General features: G+C 41.4%; 1 protein-coding gene across 7 annotated transcripts in view; it reads right to left on the reverse strand.

The window, feature by feature from the left end:
* Positions 1–16,277, reverse strand: part of SH3GL3 (SH3 domain containing GRB2 like 3, endophilin A3) — a 165,725-nt gene extending 149,448 nt beyond the window's left edge. For 6 of the 7 annotated variants that reach the window (XR_001446053.3, XM_028851245.2, XM_015142897.3 and 3 more), the window contains exon 1: positions 16,075–16,277. Coding sequence is in view for 2 of the 7 variants with exons in the window: in XM_028851245.2 (XP_028707078.1) it covers positions 16,075–16,119 (45 nt within the window). In the remaining 5 variants the exon portion in view is untranslated. The remainder of the gene's footprint in view (positions 1–16,074) is intronic. The other variant, XM_001111376.5, reaches the window with a different exon arrangement.
* Between the last annotated feature and the right edge of the window lie 1,040 nt (positions 16,278–17,317).

Below are 17,317 nucleotides of genomic sequence, written 5' to 3' on the forward strand. Positions count from 1 at the left end.
ACTTGGTGTGGAAGGAAAATATGCAGATAAACTAAGGAAGCAGAAGAAAGAAAATAATAAGGATAAGGGCAGAAATCAATGAGACTGAAAAGAGCAAAACAATGGAGAAAATAAAACAAAGGGCTAGTCAAGTGAAAAGATCAATAAAATTGACAAACCTTTACCAGGACTGAAAAAGAAAAAGAGAAGACAAAAATTACCAATATCAGGAATGAAAGATGAGATATTACTATAGCCCTGCAGACAACAAAACAATAATAAGGGAATACTATAAATAACTCTCATGCCTAAATCTGATCACTTAATTCAAATGAACCAATTCCTTGAAAAACACAAACTGATAAAACTCACTCAATAAAAAATAGATAATTTGAATAACACTATATCACTATTAAGGACATTAAACGTGTAATTTGAAATTTTCCAAATGAGAAATCACCAGGCCTAGATGGTTTCACTGGAAAATTCTCTGAATTGTCTAGAGAATTAATACCAATACCACATAATCTCCTTCAGAAAACAGAACAGGAAAGAACACTTCCCAGTTAATTTTATTAAGGTATTAAAACTAGACAAATTACCAAAAAAAAAAAAAAAAACTACTAAAGACCAATATCCCTCATGGATATAGACACCAAAAAAATACAACAAAACATTAGCAAACAGAATTGACCAGTATCTTTAAAAAAGTAGACATCACGACCAAGTGGGTTTTGCTGGTTTGATTTTTGAAAATCAATTAATGCAATCTGCCACATTAACAGGCTAAAGAAGAAAAATTATGCAATTATATCAATTGATGCACATTTGACAAAACTCAATACTCATTCATGATAAAAATTCAGAAAAGTAGAAATAGAGGGAAATTTCTTCACCATGATTAAGAGCATCTACAAAAATCCTACAGTGAACACCACACTTAATAGTGAAAGACTGAATAATTTCCTCCTAAGATGGGGAACAAGGCAAAGATGTCAACTCTCACTACTCCTATTCAAATAATGCTAGAAGTTCTAGACAGTGCAATAAGGCAAGAAAATGAAATAAATAGCCTACAGATTGGAAACGAAGAAATAAAACTGTCCCTATTCACAGATGACATCATTGTTTATATAGAAAATCCCAAGGAATCTAAAAAACAAAAACAAAAAATCCTAGAACTAATAAATATATTCAGCAAGGTCACAGGACACAAGATAAACATACAAAAACAATTATATCTTCATACACTAGCAATAAATGCATGGACACCTAAATTGAAAATACAATACCTGGCCAGGCACGGTGGCTCACGCCTGTAATCCCAGCACTTTGGGAGGCTGAGGCGGGCAGATCACGAGGTCAGGAGATGGAGACCATCCTGGCCAACATGGCGAAACTCTGTCTCTACTAAAAATATTTTAAAAAATTAGCCGGGTGTGGTGGTGGGTACCTGTAGTCCCAGCTACTCAGGAGGCTGAAGCAGGAGAATGGCGTGAACCCGGAAGGCGGATCTTGCAGTGAGCAGAGATCGTGCCACTGCACTCCAGCCTGGGCGACAGAGCGAGACTCTGTCTCAAAAAAAAAGAAAAAAGAAAATACAATACCTTTTACAATCACTAAAAAAAAAGGCATGATACTTAGCTACAAATTTAATAAAACATGCACACGATCTATGTGCTGACAACTACAAAATGCTGATGAGAGAAATCAAAGAGCAAAATATACACAGAGATACACCATATCCATTGATTAGAAGACTTACAACAGGAAACACATTAATACTTATCAATGCTTTCCAAATGGATATACAGGTTTAATGCAATTCCCATCTATCAAAACTCCAGCAAGATTTTTTCATATAGACAAGATTATTCTAAAATTTACACAAAAAGACAAAATAACTAGAATAGCTAAAACAATTCTGGAAAAGAATAATGTGGGACAAGTCAGTCTACCTGATACAAGACTTAGAATATAGCTACAGTCATCAAGACTGGATAGTATTGGCCAAGGGACAGATATATAGGTCAATGGAACAGAATAGGGAAGGCATGAATAGATCCACAGAAATATGCCCAGTTGATTTTGACAAAGATGCTAAAGCAATTCAATGGAGGAGGGATAGCCTTTGCAACACATGGTACTGGAGTAAGTAGACATCCACAGGCAAAGAAAAAAACCTAAGTCTCACACTTTATTAAAAAAAATTAATTCAGAATGGATTACAGACTAAAATGTAAAACATAAAACTATATAACTTTCAGAAATAGACATAGGAGAAAATCTTCATGATCTCTGACTAAGCAAAGGTTCTTAGACTCCAAAAGTATGAGCCATATACGGAGAAATTCTTAAATTGGACTTCATCAAAATGTAAAACTTTTGCTCTATAAAAGATCTGATTCAAGAGGATGAAAAGACAAGACTCAAACTGGTAGAAAACATTTGCAAACACATATCCAACAGAGGACTAATATCTATAATATATAAAGAATTTACAACTCAACAGTTTTTTAAAAACCCAATTAGAAAGCAGGCTAAAGACATGAACAGACATTTTCTATAAGAGGAGATACACAAAGCCAATAAGCATATGCAAAGCTATTCAACATCACAAGCAATTAGGGAAATGCAAATTAAAACCACAATGACATATCACTACACATCTACCAGAAAGGCTAAAATTAAAAAGAATGACAATAAATAATGGAGAGGATGTGGAGAAATTGAAACTGTCACACATAACTCATGGGAATGTAATATGGTACAGCCACTCTGGAAAAGAGGTTGATAAGTTTCTTAAAAACCTAAACAGATTCAGCCTAGCATGCATCTCCCCTTGATACTTGCAAAGTAGTTCCTTTCCTCTGGGATAAATGTCCAGGAGTGCAATGTTAGATTATATATAGATATATATATCTAACATATATATATGTGTGTGTGTGTGTGTATATATCCAGTTGGGTGCGTGTTTCCATCTTGGGGCCTTTGTGGTTGCTGTTCCCTCAGCCTAGCGTGCCTTTCCCCGAGTGTGTGTGTGTGTGTGTGTGTGTGTGTGTATATAATCTAACAATTGCACTCCTGGACATTTACACCAGAGAAACACACACTTACATTCACAGGAAAATCTGTGCATAAATATTTATAGCAGCTTTATTCATAATAACCCCAAATTGGAAGCAATCCTAAAGTCCTTCCACAGGTTAATAGTTAAACAAACTGTGATACATCCATACCATGGAGTACTACTCAGCAATAAAAAGGAACAAACTATTGATATACACAACAACCTGAGTGAATATAGTATTACACTGACACTTTTTTAAAGCCAATCACAAAACGTCACAGACTGTATGATTCCATCTATATAATATTCCTGTAATGACAAAATTATAGAAATAAAGAAAAAAATAGTAGTTGCCAGGGGTTAAGGAGGGAGTGGAGGCAGGAGGGAAGTGGGTATGTCTATAAAGGGTGAAACAAGGGATCTTTGTGGTAGTGGACCTGTTCTATATCCTGACTGTATCAATAAAAACATCCTAGTTGTGATATGTACAATAGTTTTTCACAGTGTTACCACTGGGGGAAACTGAACAAAGGATACAAGAGATTGGTATTATTTCTTTTTTTTTTTTTTTTTTGAGATGCAGTCTCGCTCTGTCGCCCAGACTGGAGTGCAGTGGCTGGATCTCAGCTCACTGCAAGCTCCGCCTCCCGGGTTTATGCCATTCTCCTGCCTCAGCCTCCCGAGTAGCTGGGACTACAGGCGCCCGCCACCTCGCCCGGCTAGTTTTTTGTATTTTTTAGTAGAGACGGGGTTTCACCGTGTTAGCCAGGATGGTCTCGATCTCCTGACCTCGTGATCCGCCCGTCTCGGCCTCCCAAAGTGCTGGGATTACAGGCTTGAGCCACCGTGCCCGGCCAAGATTGGTATTATTTCTTATAACGTGCCCGGCCAAGATTGGTATTATTTCTTATAATTGTGTGTGAATCTGCAATTACCTCAAAATAAAATGTTTAATTAAAAACACATAGAATAAAGGAACCCAATTATATTAAAAAACAATTATCAAAATATTGAAAATATTAAAATATTTGTGATAGGAAAAAAAAAATCCACCCAACTGGATAACAGACAAGAAAGGGCAAATGTCTATTTGAATTGAATAGCCAGGAAAGACCTCTCTTAAGAGCAGACCTTGATCTGTGCTATGATGTGAATGACAAGAAGGAACTACTTTGCAAGGATCAAGGGGAAAGGCATGCTAGGCTAAGGGAACAGCTACCACAAAGGCCCCAAGATAGAATGACCTTACTTAGAATACCGAGGGAGAAAAAAGAGGCTAAACATCATCAGGAGAGGAATGGGAGAGGCCAAGTCAAGTGAAGTTTCACAGGCCCAAAGAGGAAGCTTAGGTTTTATTTTAAATTCAACTGGAAGCCACTGAAGACATACAAACAGAAGAATGACATGGTCTGAGATACATGTTTTTATTATTTATTTATTTATTTTTGAGACAAGAGTCTTCCTCTGTCACCCAAGCTGGAGTGCACTGGCGCAATCTTGGCTGACTGCAACCTCCGCCTCCCGGGTTCAAGCGATTCTTCTACCTCAGCCTCCAGAGTTGCTGGGATTACAGGCACGCACCACGATGCCCGGTTAATTTTTGTATGTTTAGTAGAGACGAGATTTCGCCATGCTGGCCAGGCTGGTCTCCAACTCCTGACCTCAGGTGATTCGCATTTCCCCGCCTTGGCCTCCTAAAGTTCTTTTTTTTTTTTTTTTTCCACATGAGCTGTTTTTTGTTTGTTTGTTTTTTTAATACTTTAAGTTCTAGGGTACATGTGCACAACATGCAGGTTTGTTACATATGTAGACATGTTTGGCCTCCTAAAGTTCTAAAGGATTACAGGTGTGGGCCACCGCACCTGGCCTGAGATACATTTTTTAAAAGAATATCCTGGCCATTGTGGGCAAATGAATTGTAGCTGGTCTGGAAATTGGTTAGGAGGCTGCTACAATCATGGGAGCAAGAAATGATGGATAGGACCAGGATGATAGTAGCAGAGATGGAGAAAAGCAAATGGTTGTATTTTGAAAGTAGAACCAAGAGGAAAGGCTTGCTGATTAATTGGGAATAAGGGAAAGAAATGTCAAGGATGAGTCCTGGTTTTTGTTTTACTTTGAAATCACAAGAAGAAAAACAGTTCGGGGTAGAGATAATTAAGAGTTCATATTTGAACATCTTAAATTTGAGATTTTTTAAATATCCAAAGACAGAGGTGATGCAGGTACTTAGATTTATGAGTCTGTATCCAGGAGAAGCATCTGGGCTAGAAATATAATTTAGAGATAAATCAATGTATAGATTGTGTGTCAATCTGTGCAGTTGAGGAAGCCACCTTGGGAGCATGCAAAGTTAGAAAAGAGAAAGTGCCCAAGCCAGGGCCTGGGGTATTCCAGGATTTAGAGTCAAGGGCATGAGAAGGACCCATTCAAAGACACCTGAAGGAACAGCCACTGAGTCCAGAGGAACACTGAGCAAGTATAGAAGGAGTTGTAAGCAGAGAATAGTCCACTGGGTCAAATGCTGTTGAGAGCTCAGATGGAGAAGTGACCATGAGATTTGACAATGTAGAGGTCACTCAAGACCTAGGCAAGCATGGTCTCAGAGCACAAGAAAAGAAAACCAATTTGAATAGGTTGAGAAGACAATAGATAAGAAAGCAGATGGCCGGGCGCGGTGGCTCACACCTGTAATCCCAGCACTTTGGGAGGCCGAGGTGGGCGGATCACCTGAGGTCAGGAATTTGAGACCAGCCTGGCCAACATGGTGAAACCCCGTCTCTACTAAAAATACAAATATTAGCCGGTGGCGCATGCCTGTAGCCTCAGGTACTAGGTAGGCTGAGGCTGAAGAATCGCTTGAACCCGGAGGCAGAGGTTGCAATGAGCTGAGATCGTGCCACTGCACTCCAGCCTAAGCAACAGAATGAAACTCTGTCTCAAAAAAAAGAAAGAAAGAAAGCAGACATGGGACAGCAAATAACCTTCTCACATATTTAAATAGGACAGGGGTGAAGAGGGACCTAAGATCAAGGGAGGGTTTCCTCCTTTCCTTTTTCAAGACAGGAGATACTAGAGAGGACGTCTGCATGCTGATGGCATCAAGCTAAAAAAGACATCAGAGAAAATTATCTCCCAATTTAATGTATTTTTCCAGCAGTAAGTAAAAAGAACTATAATCTGGGCACAAATTATACTATATTATAATCTGCCCAGACTATAATATAACCTTACTGTAATGTAATCTTACCATAGCACAGCTATAGTAAAGCCACAGATACACCCAAAGAGGAGATGGTAAGGGGAAGCTTTTATTGACAAAAAGGATAAGCTCATATAAGCTGCTTGGAAAGAGTTCATTTTTTCCAGAAGCTCAAAGCCAGACTCGGCATCAGTTCATTGGTGGAGATGCCATTACTAGGCAAGGGTTCTTTCAAGAGCATCTTATCTGAATTGCTACAGTTCTAAAGAATGTCTAATGATAAACCTGGTCATAGAAATGTAAGCATATGTGCAGAACATTCAGTCATGAAAAGAATGAGATATGTGAAAGATGTGAAGGAATTTCTTGTGGAGTTATTTTAGAAAGTCCTTGACATAGCTTTATCTCGGATATGCAAGCATGAGCCCTTCTCCTTAATGCTTCCCTGTCTCAAATTTGTCTGAGTCTGACAGAACAGATTTTTTCCTCATATCTGCAACTTTCACACTTCCCCCTTTAATGAAGATCTTTCTTCGGAGAAAGATCAATCAGCCTGTAGTCAGGTTTTGAATGCCCCTGGGTGCTGGGATGGACCTGTCCTGGATAGATACTCTTATACAACATCAGGGGCAGGTGATTATCAGTTGGAAGTCAGTTATCAAGCCATTTTAGCCACATTTGAGCAACAAGAAGGCCATAAGGAGAAGCTCTCAGGCTTTGTCTGTCTGGATGTCATCAAGTTTGATTTTGTCTATTCCATAGATGTCGGTTATCATTTTAAGACACTGGACAAACATCACTCTATTAGAAGCTGCATTTCTGCAGAAATTTGACAGACATTAGGTACATATTTTTAAAAGGAAAATACAAAGTAAAAACAACAGGAGTATGACAAATCTACTTTATGCAATGGTTCTGCCAAGCCTAAGGGCAATCAACCAAACAAATGAAAAGACCATGGAGAAACTGGGTAAGACTTGCCATAGCCACTGAGTAGTATTTTATGACTGGGTTAAATTAAAGCAGACAGTGCTAACTCTGTAAAAGGGACCACTAGTACAATATGAACAAAAAGTTGTTAGGGATATTGCCAAAGCTACTCAGTAGGTGGACTAAAGGATTTCTTAGATCAGGTTTTGTTAAGTTACCCGTAATTGTTACTGATTTTGAAATTTTAATTATGGCATTATTCTGTCAAGTCAAAAAAGGAAGCATTACAAGGGGTAAGAATCTCATTATGATGTCTTGTTCCAACGGCTTTGGGAAACACTGTCCACAGCATGAAGTCAGCAATTTTGCAGTCTAAATGCCCCTGGCTATGGCATCAGGCTGTTTGGTGAACTTTCTGTGTGGCCCACATATCAGGCGCAAGGCTTGTCCCTTGTAATTTATATTAAGTTGTTTAGTTTTAGCTTACAGCACTTTAGAAAAGAACGGTTTCCATTGTTAGTAATTCTATTTAAAAACTCTATAGGAGAAAATTGGATTAGAGGAACCTAGAAGAATTTAAGATCCAATCCCTTCTACAAGTATATAATTAAACCTGAAAACAATTCACAAGACTACATCTAATAAAGGGTATATCAATTGTCATCCTAATTTTACCAAAGTACTCAGAGCAAGATTAATTTGTATGTAAAATAAATTAGTCTTATCAGATTTGTTCTGAGTATTTACATAAGTACAGTGAGAACAGTGATTGAATCTCAGATTGAACTTTTTTTTTTTTAACTTTTGAAGCAAGAAGGCCAAATCAAGGTGGGCTTCAGATTTTATCCGAAGTACCTACAAGAATTTTTAAATATGATGTCTAAGTCAAACCTTGCTAATACAATTAATATTTTAAATTGTATCTTGTTATTTAAAAAAGAGATTTTTATCAAAATTATGTAAATACATTGTCATAAAATAAAAAATACTCATGAATAGTTTTTTTTTTAATTTTAGAGAGATAAGGTAGGGAGAAAAAGCAAACATTTTAATATTATTTACAAGAGTAAACATAACCAAATTGCTATAGGTACCTTAAGAGAAAAGTTTCCTTAAATCCGGAAAATAAAATATTAAAGAATTAGCAATATTTTAAATGAAAGTAATAAAAATCATAATCCATTATCAGTTTAGTCCCATGTAATTCATTGTTGCTCTGTTTGATCTCGGTTAGCAGTTTCATGAATATGTCAGTTATTTTAATTAGAGTTTTGGAATTTTGTACTTAATCCATTGATTTTTAAGTTATCGGTAACATATTCAAGGCTACTTCTTAGTCTTTTCCATGAATCTGACTGCAGATGACTTTATGAGAAAAATTAAAACTGTGGATGACAAAAATTTAGAATAGCCATGGTTAAAAATTCGATGAGAATTCATTGTAACAAACAATTAACAAGGAAATTTAGTTACTTCTATTGGGTACAATATTTTAAGATAACAACCAGAATTATGATTCACAGCATCATACCAAGACCATCAGACTCTCATACAGTTTACATAGTTTTTAGAATATTCATATCAACACATCCACACAGAGTTTTTTAAAGATGAACATCACTTATTAAAGATGATGCAGTTTTTCTAAATAATCAAAAAACTAATAAAGACAGCACAAAGCACAGTAAACTCTTAATAAAACATGAAAGCTCTGTTTCCCAGGCCATTTACTGAAAAGGCAAAGAAAAACCTCCTGCGATATGAGTACTTCTTCCTTTGGGAATCCCATTTAGATAAACTGGAAGTCAAACCTGATGAAACGGTATTCGAATTCAATTAGACACTGGAAAAGTATGTGTCCAAGGTTATGAGTATATATCATATTATAGAAGAATAATGTAAACAAGGAAACCAGTACCTTGAGCAGTGGAATGCATGGCTTTTAGAAAAATTAAAGGCACATGAAATTGCCTGGTTATATGGAACAATTTAGACACATCAAGAAAAGCCAAAGCCAGGCGTGGTGGCATCCATCTTTAGTCCCAGTTACTTAGGACACTAAAGTGAGAGGATCGTTTAAGCCCAGGAGGTCAAGGCTGCAGTGAGCTATGAACACACGACTGCACTCCAGCCTGGGCGACACAGCAAGACCCAGTCAAGGAAGGAAAGAAGGAAGGTAGGAAGGAAGGAAGGAAGGGAGGGAGGAAGGAACAGAGGGAAGGAAGGGACAGAAGAGAGAGAGAGAAAGGAGGGAAGGGAAGAGAAGGGAAGGGAAGGGAGGGGAGGGGAAATGAGGGGAGGGGAGGGGAGGGGAGGCCACAATAACAGAGTGAGAACTGGAGGGGTGGAGGGGAAACAGCCACAGGAACTGATGAAAAACTTGTGAGTGAGAGAGTCACCACTCCAGTTAAACAAGAAGGTGTACCTTTTCAAGGAGAGAAGGAAGAAGAGCAGAAGGCAATAATGCATGACCTGCAAATTGTATGTCGTGAGATGTGGCAAAAAGCCGAACTCTTGAGATGTGACTCTGGAAAGCTTTAAGAGCAAAACTCTATCTCAAGAAATGAAATTATCACTTTAAATGAAGAAGGCAGCACTTTCAGTTTGAAATTAGGCAGAAATCGTAAAACATGAAAAAAGCTGTAGTTCAGAAGACGGTTGAAAATACAAAGAAATCGATTTCAGAATTAAAATCAAATCCTGTTGCAAGTTTTTACAAGGAGTAGATCAACATTCTGAGAAAATCTTGTTGCTCTGGTCCTGCATCAGTCTATCCCTGATACCAAGGCTAAATTCTTAAATTCCCTTCCAATCCCAGCCAACCTGATTATACACAAAACTCCCTTTACAAGACCCATCTTTTATAAATCCTCCACGACTTGTTTGACCTGCCATCATTTTCTTAAACCCTAGTGTGATGGCTAATGTTGAGTGTCAACTTGATTGGATTGAAGAATGCAAAGTATTGTTTCTGGGTGTGTCTATAAGGGTGTTGCTAAAGGAGATTAACTTTTGAGCCAGTGGACTGGGAGAGGCAGACCCACCCTCGATCTGGGTGGACACCATCTAATCAGCTGATAGAGTAGCTAGAATAAACCAGGCAGAAGAACGTGGAAAGACTAGACTGGCTGAGTCTTCTGGCCTTCATCTTTCTCCCATACTGGATGCTTCCTGCCCTCAAACATTGGACTCCAAGTTCTTAAGCTTTTGGACTCTTGGACTTAAACCAGTGGTTTGCCAGGGGCTCTCGGGCCTTGGGCCCAGACTGAAGGCTGCACTGTTGGCTCCCCTACTTTTCAGGTTTGGGGACTCAGACGGGCTTCCTTGCTCCTCAGCTTGCAGATGGCCTATCGTGGGACTTCACCTTGTGATTGTGTGAGTCAATACTCCTGAATAAACTCCCTTTCATATATACATCTAGCCTATTAGTACTATCCCTCTGGAGAATACACCCTTCTTTGTCCTACAGTGAAATTCATCCAGGAGAGAAGAAACAATAGTGCAGAGAAGAGATGCAACAAGAGCAAAGTCCCTGAGAAAATGAGAGGAGATGGGATTGGAAACACAGTGGTGTGACTAGCCAGGTGTGTCTTCCACTGTTGCACTGGAGAAGCACTGAAGCACTACATATGAGCTCACAAGACCCTCCAGAGTTTTGATTTGTAGCCCACAAGGAAGAAAGGTGGACAAGGATGAGATGTGACTCGGATATCAGATTCACTAGGGAGGACTCAGTCATCCAGCCTGAAATAGCAGCAGCCTCTAAGCAGCAGCCTCTACCACTGACAGATGATTTGAACAGGTAAAGTACTTAGTAGCAATACTGTTTGAGGAAGATGTAGCCAGGGACAGGGAAAAGACCCCATTATCCACTGGATTTGGAAGTCAGAAGGGGCGACACCTGGCTCAGGAAGGTCACTAGCTGCTGGTGCTGTGTGTGGTAAAAACAGTGGGATGACCCTGGAAATTGGGAAGGAATTCCCATGAGGAAGGCATTTCAAAGAAATGGAATAGTTAGAATTGGAAACAATGCCTCCCTGATCTCGTCAATAGTACTTCTCTCAGACTCTCCCCCCAGCTCAACACTTTTCCAGGTTTCTACTGAAAAGCAAAAGCTAACTATCCACATTTTGCTGATAAAGATTCTCCAGAATATGTTCACCATTTAGCCGAACACTGTGTCACTTGTTTCCTGACAGTTTTATTTTCTGGGTAAAGCATGTCAATAATAGCTTCCCCAAATACACATGACATACCCCCACACACACTTAACTTTGGGAAATTAATTTACATTCAATTTGTTAATAAAGCTGAAAAATTAAACTAAAGCAATAGGAAAAAAAATCCCTGCTTTCAAATGCATTTTTTAATCAAATTCCAAGTGATACCGTGAGTTACATTTACTTTATAGAACAAAAAGTCCCCAGTGGTAAGAAATACTTAGATTGTATTATATCCTTAAGATATTTTAAAAAATCAAAATCAGGCCGGGCGCGGTGGCTCAAGCCTGTAATCCCAGCACTTTGGGAGGCCGAGACGGGCGGATCACGGGGTCAGGAGATCGAGACCACCCTGGCTAACACGGTGAAACCCCGTCTCTACTAAAAAATACAAAAAACTAGCCGGGCGAGGTGGCGGGCGCCTGTAGTCCCAGCTACTCGGGAGGCTGACGCGGGAGAATGGCGTAAACCCGGGAGGCGGAGCTTGCAGTGAGCTGAGATCCGGCCACTGCACTCCAGCCTGGGGGACAGAGCGAGACTCCGTCTCAAAAAAAAAAAAAAAAAATTCTTTTTAAACAGCTATCTTCACACCCTGACTTTAAAGAAAAAAACAGATCAATTAATTTATCAAGCAATCTATGTGAAAAGGAGCAAGAATGTTTTAGCTTTAATATATTTTCTGATGCGTCTAAGAGAAAAAAATAAATCATTATGGATTTTGCAAAGTGCATTTTTATCTTTCTCTCTAATGAGATAGTGAAACAAGAGACATTCATTGCCTCCCTAGGGAATCCCATGATTTACAAAGAATATCCTTCCCTGAAGCATTTACCCCTAAATGGCCAGCTGTACAGTCAGTGATTACAGGGAATATGTCCAGGCCCCTCTTGACCCCTTATCATTTTTCTGGCTAATGCATTAAAAGAGAAAGGGGGAAAAGTTGCAAAAAAGCACTGTGTTCAAAGTTCCCCTTCTTTCTGCCCTACAAGCACTGTCCTTTAATCTCTGGCATGTGTTGCTGAGTCACATGACGGAAGTTAAAAGGCAGAAAGAAGTAAATTTAGCATGGAGCCCACAAATGTCATCAGTAGATGGTTAGTCTTGGGAGAGAAGGAGAGGAGGAGAAGAGATGAAACTGGTCCCTAGGCTTTTATGGGATGCGGAACAAGAACGCTGGAAGACAAGAAGGTCCAGAAATGGAAAGAATATGGCTATTGGTACTTTCCAGGTCAGAGCACACACAGGTGTGCCCTGAACTTCCTTCTTCAACAATAAATGCTGTCAAGAAAAATTACTATGAAATAAGCATACAAATACAAATCAGTGAGTGGAAACACAAATGTAATTATTGTAAGCTATATTTTTATTGGTGAGGCACCACGTTTAACAAGAAACCACAATGCCATAGCTATGCTATTTGTATTCATTTATAACAGCTCAAGCTACATCTCTACCAGAAGAGTAAACAGCTCTGTCAAAAAAAAATCTTGTCAAGAGAAAAAATATTTAACTATGCACTTGAAAAATTTGGGTTCTAGTCTCAAATGTTGAAACTTAGAATTAAATTTTTTTGTTAACTCAACTTATATTCTTCTCATTTTAGCATATTTCTTCCTCTTTCCTGTTGGTCTCCGTGTGCTGCCAAAATGATGCATAATCCCCAGGGTTTACGGTTGTTCATTCTCTGTAAAGCAGGGTTTTTTTCCCCCAGAGATAGGGAAAGTATCAGGAAAAAAGGAACAGTTAACCAGGTTATAGTTAATTTTACCTTGCCTATCTTTCAGAAAACTAATCTCAGTTTGCCATGGTCCTGGATCCCTTATCTGTAAAAGGTCCACTTTATCATCTTTGTCTTACTCTGACATGCTTAAATTACTTAAGAATTTCAGCACTCAGATGTCTACATACATACACACCCAGAGACACAGAGACATACGCATATCACTTTATTGAGATATATTTCACATACCATACAATTCTCTTAAAGTGTAAAATCCAATGGTTTTTAGCATATTCACAGAGTTGTGAAACCATTGCCACAATCAATTTTATAACAGAAACATAGCTTCTAAATTCCCTGAGTCATCATACAGATAGAAACCAAGGTCCACATGGGTTAAGTTATGTTCCCAAGGTTACAGAGCTGGTCAGTGGCTGAGCCAGACCTAGATCCCTGGAAATTATTTCAGCCATTGACATCATCTGGGGCTCCCTTCCCCTGCCTGGGGAAAATTCTGTATGAATTAAAACCTGCTGTTAAAATGTTGTCTGAGAAAAACATCTGGCATTTTTTATTATTGCGCTCCCTCATATTATATTAAACCGATCTGATTTCTCCACCAAATTGTTGCATTGCAAGATTTCTTAGAAAGACTTCTAGAACATATTAAAACATATCTACTGAGTACTTTTAACCACAAAACATGGCTAGGAAGCCCAGAGAGAATCTGTGATGTCTCTCCTTTCAGGTTAAGACATAAATTATTTCAGCTCTTGCAAAAAATAAAAAAAAAAAGACTAAATTAGACCTTCTGCTCATTTCATTTTTAATGGACTGATTACAGATAGTTAAACCAAACTACCCATGACTAGCAAAATATTTCTCCAATGCCAATAACTTCCAAGGATTTCAATCATTCATTCTGGTTACTGGTCAGAAACCAACTTAAATCACCCAAGGGCTTACATTATCTCTGAGATTTGCTTATCTTTCAGATTTGCTCCTATGAAGTCCATAACCAATAAAGGAAAAGTTTTTGAAAGAGTAGGCTTATTTCCTGCCAATGCTAAGGAAGCCAGTGTAACAAGCACAGCCAGCGATTACTCTGGCACTGCTCTGCCCACAGCAGCACTCGGCCTCCTGGCTGTACCAGCTGAGAGCACTCCACAATACCTAGCTCACAGAAGCACTTGTTGATTGCTCCTGCCTTTAAATGCCCCCCTTCCATGATGTTCTTCTCTCTCCTGTAACCTACCAGTTTTTTCTTTCCTGTGTTGTGCCACCCCAAAATTTCATCTATTCAATAAATATTTATTGAGTCGTCACTGCTCATCAAGTATTGGGCTAAACATTGTCCCTAAATGTGGGTGCTCTCTAGAGTCTGTCTTTGACTCACTGTGCCTTTTCTCACTTTTGTCTACACACACATTTTAAAATCTCCGTTTAGGCTGGAAATCACCAAAAATCTGTAGCTCCAGTACCAGCCTCACCCCCTGAGCTCCAGGTCAGGATATGCACCCCAACCCAGGCCAGTGACATCTGAATGTCCCAGAGACCCCTCAAAGTCCCTGGGTTCAGCGGTGAATCCATCATCTCCACCCTCGCATGAATAGCCTCTCCTCCAGGGCCCCTTAACACCCTGAATAGCAGCACTGTCTACCCAGTGCCCACAGCCATAAACAGCATCACCCAGTTTCCATATGGAAAGAGTGGGAGTGAGGGGACAGCAGTGCCCTTCAACCTGGAATTGGGGCTAGAGGAAGAGAATCTTCTAATTCCAGTTGCTTTCTATGGGCCAACTTGTGGGAGAAGCAGGATGAGACCTCACCACAAATGTGGACGTTGAATGAAATCTGTCTACCCTGGCTCTAGCAAAATGGGGGCTGGGGTTGGGGAGAGAGGTGGTGAGAAGCAACAGACCCAGCGGTGCTGGTGGGGAACAGGTTTTACAACATGAGCTCTGCCATAGCTGGAAGAGCCTGCAATGTTGATGTTGAAAAACAAATTTGCTTGTCATCAACACACACACACACACATCAATTTCATGACACACACACACACACACACACACACACACACACACACACACCAATTTCATGTCTCCCCGCCTGTTTTCCTGTTTCCTCTGCTCAGAACGGCTTTCCTCCTATCCTCCCACACCCTCAACCATAATTCCTCCTCATACTTAATTCTCAAATGACATGTCTCCTCCTCCGGGAAGCTCTCCCTGACGCCCCCACTGTGTTATATGCCATCCTCTGTGCGTGGAGGTGTGTCTAGCACTGTTTGTTTACGTGTCTGTCTCCGTGTCTCCCCTGCAGGCTGTCAGCTCTTTGAGAGCAGAAGCCTAATGCCCAGCCTCAGGCCCACACCGGGAAGACGGTGGGGAGGGGAAGGACTGCGGTGGAGAGCCCCAGCCAGGGAGCCGGGCACAGTCCAGCCGGGACCATTTCGAGGCGCGCGCGGGGAGCTCAGCGGGACCCAGCCAAGCGCCAAATACACAGCATCTCTGGAGATGCCGGTGGCCGGTGGAGGATGGGCCCCCCACGAGGCGCTCCCAACCAAACGGCTGGAGACTAGGGGGAGGCCCTGTAGGCATCGAACTCCCTGTGGTCGTCCTCCCCTTGCGCGGGGTAGGGGCCTCCCCACGCCCACTCCGTCTCCGCCGCCCGAGTCCCCGCGGCCGCCACCTCTGCCCTCCGCGACGCAGAATCTCTCCGATTTACAACGGCCCAGGGCAAAGCCGGGGGCCAGGGAATGGGAAGGAGAAGGCGCCAAGACGCCGAGGAGAAACAGGCGGCCCCTCACCCCACCCTCGCGCCCTCCTAGGCGGGAAGAAATTGAGCCTCGAGAGAGGCCCTTCAGGGAACAGGAGTCCCAAAGGCCCGGGAGCCTCGGGGGGGCCGCAGCCTCCGCGTCCCCCTCCCTCCTTCCCTCCTCTGCGCCTCCCTACCTGGCTGGCTTTGTGGAACTGCTTCTTCAGCCCGGCCACAGACATCGCGACTGCGACCGGCCGGGGCGAGGTGGTCTCAAGGCTCGGCCGGGCCACGCGGCCGCGACACGCTCGGGGAGCGGGAGCCCGGGCCGGTCCCCGCGCGGCTGGGCTCCGCCGAGCCCGCCTCCCACGGCCACGGCCACAGCCACAGCCGCTGTCACACTCGCACACACGCGCGCACGCCGATGGCAACACTGCGTTCCAAAGCCCCTGCACAGCCCATTGGCCAAGCCGCAGCGATATGCAAATGAAGCCGTTGGGGCCGCCCACGCTTCATTGTTGCGTTGAGACCTGGGCGACTGGAGCCGCGCAGAAGACCGGCCTGGGAAGCTGGGCGTGGGGATGGATGTCTTGGGGGTCGGGGGAGCACAGCCGCACAGTGCTTCTTGCTGGGCGCGGGACGGTATAGATCTAGCTCTGAGATTGTCATGGGTACCGGGAGAGAGATCAGTTCTCTCTGCTTCTGGGTCTTGGTGCGAAACCGGCTTTGGCTCACAGGCAACATCGCCTCCCTCCGGCGAATTTTCGCTAGGTGTATGTTTAAGAAAGGAAGGCTCCACGTGCAGGTTTGTTACATATGTATACTTGTGCCTTGTTGGTGTGCTGCACCCATCAACTCGTCAGCACCCATCAACTCGTCATTTACATCAGGTATAACTCCCAATGCAATCCCTCCCCCCTCCCCCCTCCCCATGATAGGCCCCGGTGTGTGATGTTCCCCTTCCCGAGTCCAAGTGATGTCATTGTTCAGTTCCCACCTATGAGTGAGAACATGCGGTGTTTGGTTTTCTGTTCTTGTGATAGTTTGCTAAGAATGATGGTTTCCAGCTGCATCCATGTCCCTACAAAGGTTATGCACATGTACCCTAGAACTTAAAGTATAATAATAATAAATTTAAAAAAAAAAAAAAGAAAGTAAAGTGGAAGATAATTTTGTACTAAAAGAAGCCACATTTTGGAACACAATTTGCTTTAATTCACTCTGTGTGTGTGTGTGTACCTTTTATAGCTATATCTAGACATTTTTTTAAAAACCTTAGAAGTAAATCATAAACTTCTTGATTATTTTCTTACATATTAAAGTCTAATAAATATATTTATTTGAAAGACAAAAAAAAAAAAAGAAAGGAAGGCTCCGAAATGCGCCTAGGGAGGGAGAAATGCAACTGGATCGGGGACCTGTGGGAGGAGGAAGCGGTCT

The sequence above is a fragment of the Macaca mulatta genome, chromosome 7 (genome assembly GCF_049350105.2).
Source record: "Macaca mulatta isolate MMU2019108-1 chromosome 7, T2T-MMU8v2.0, whole genome shotgun sequence".
Taxonomy (NCBI): Eukaryota; Metazoa; Chordata; class Mammalia; order Primates; family Cercopithecidae; genus Macaca; species Macaca mulatta.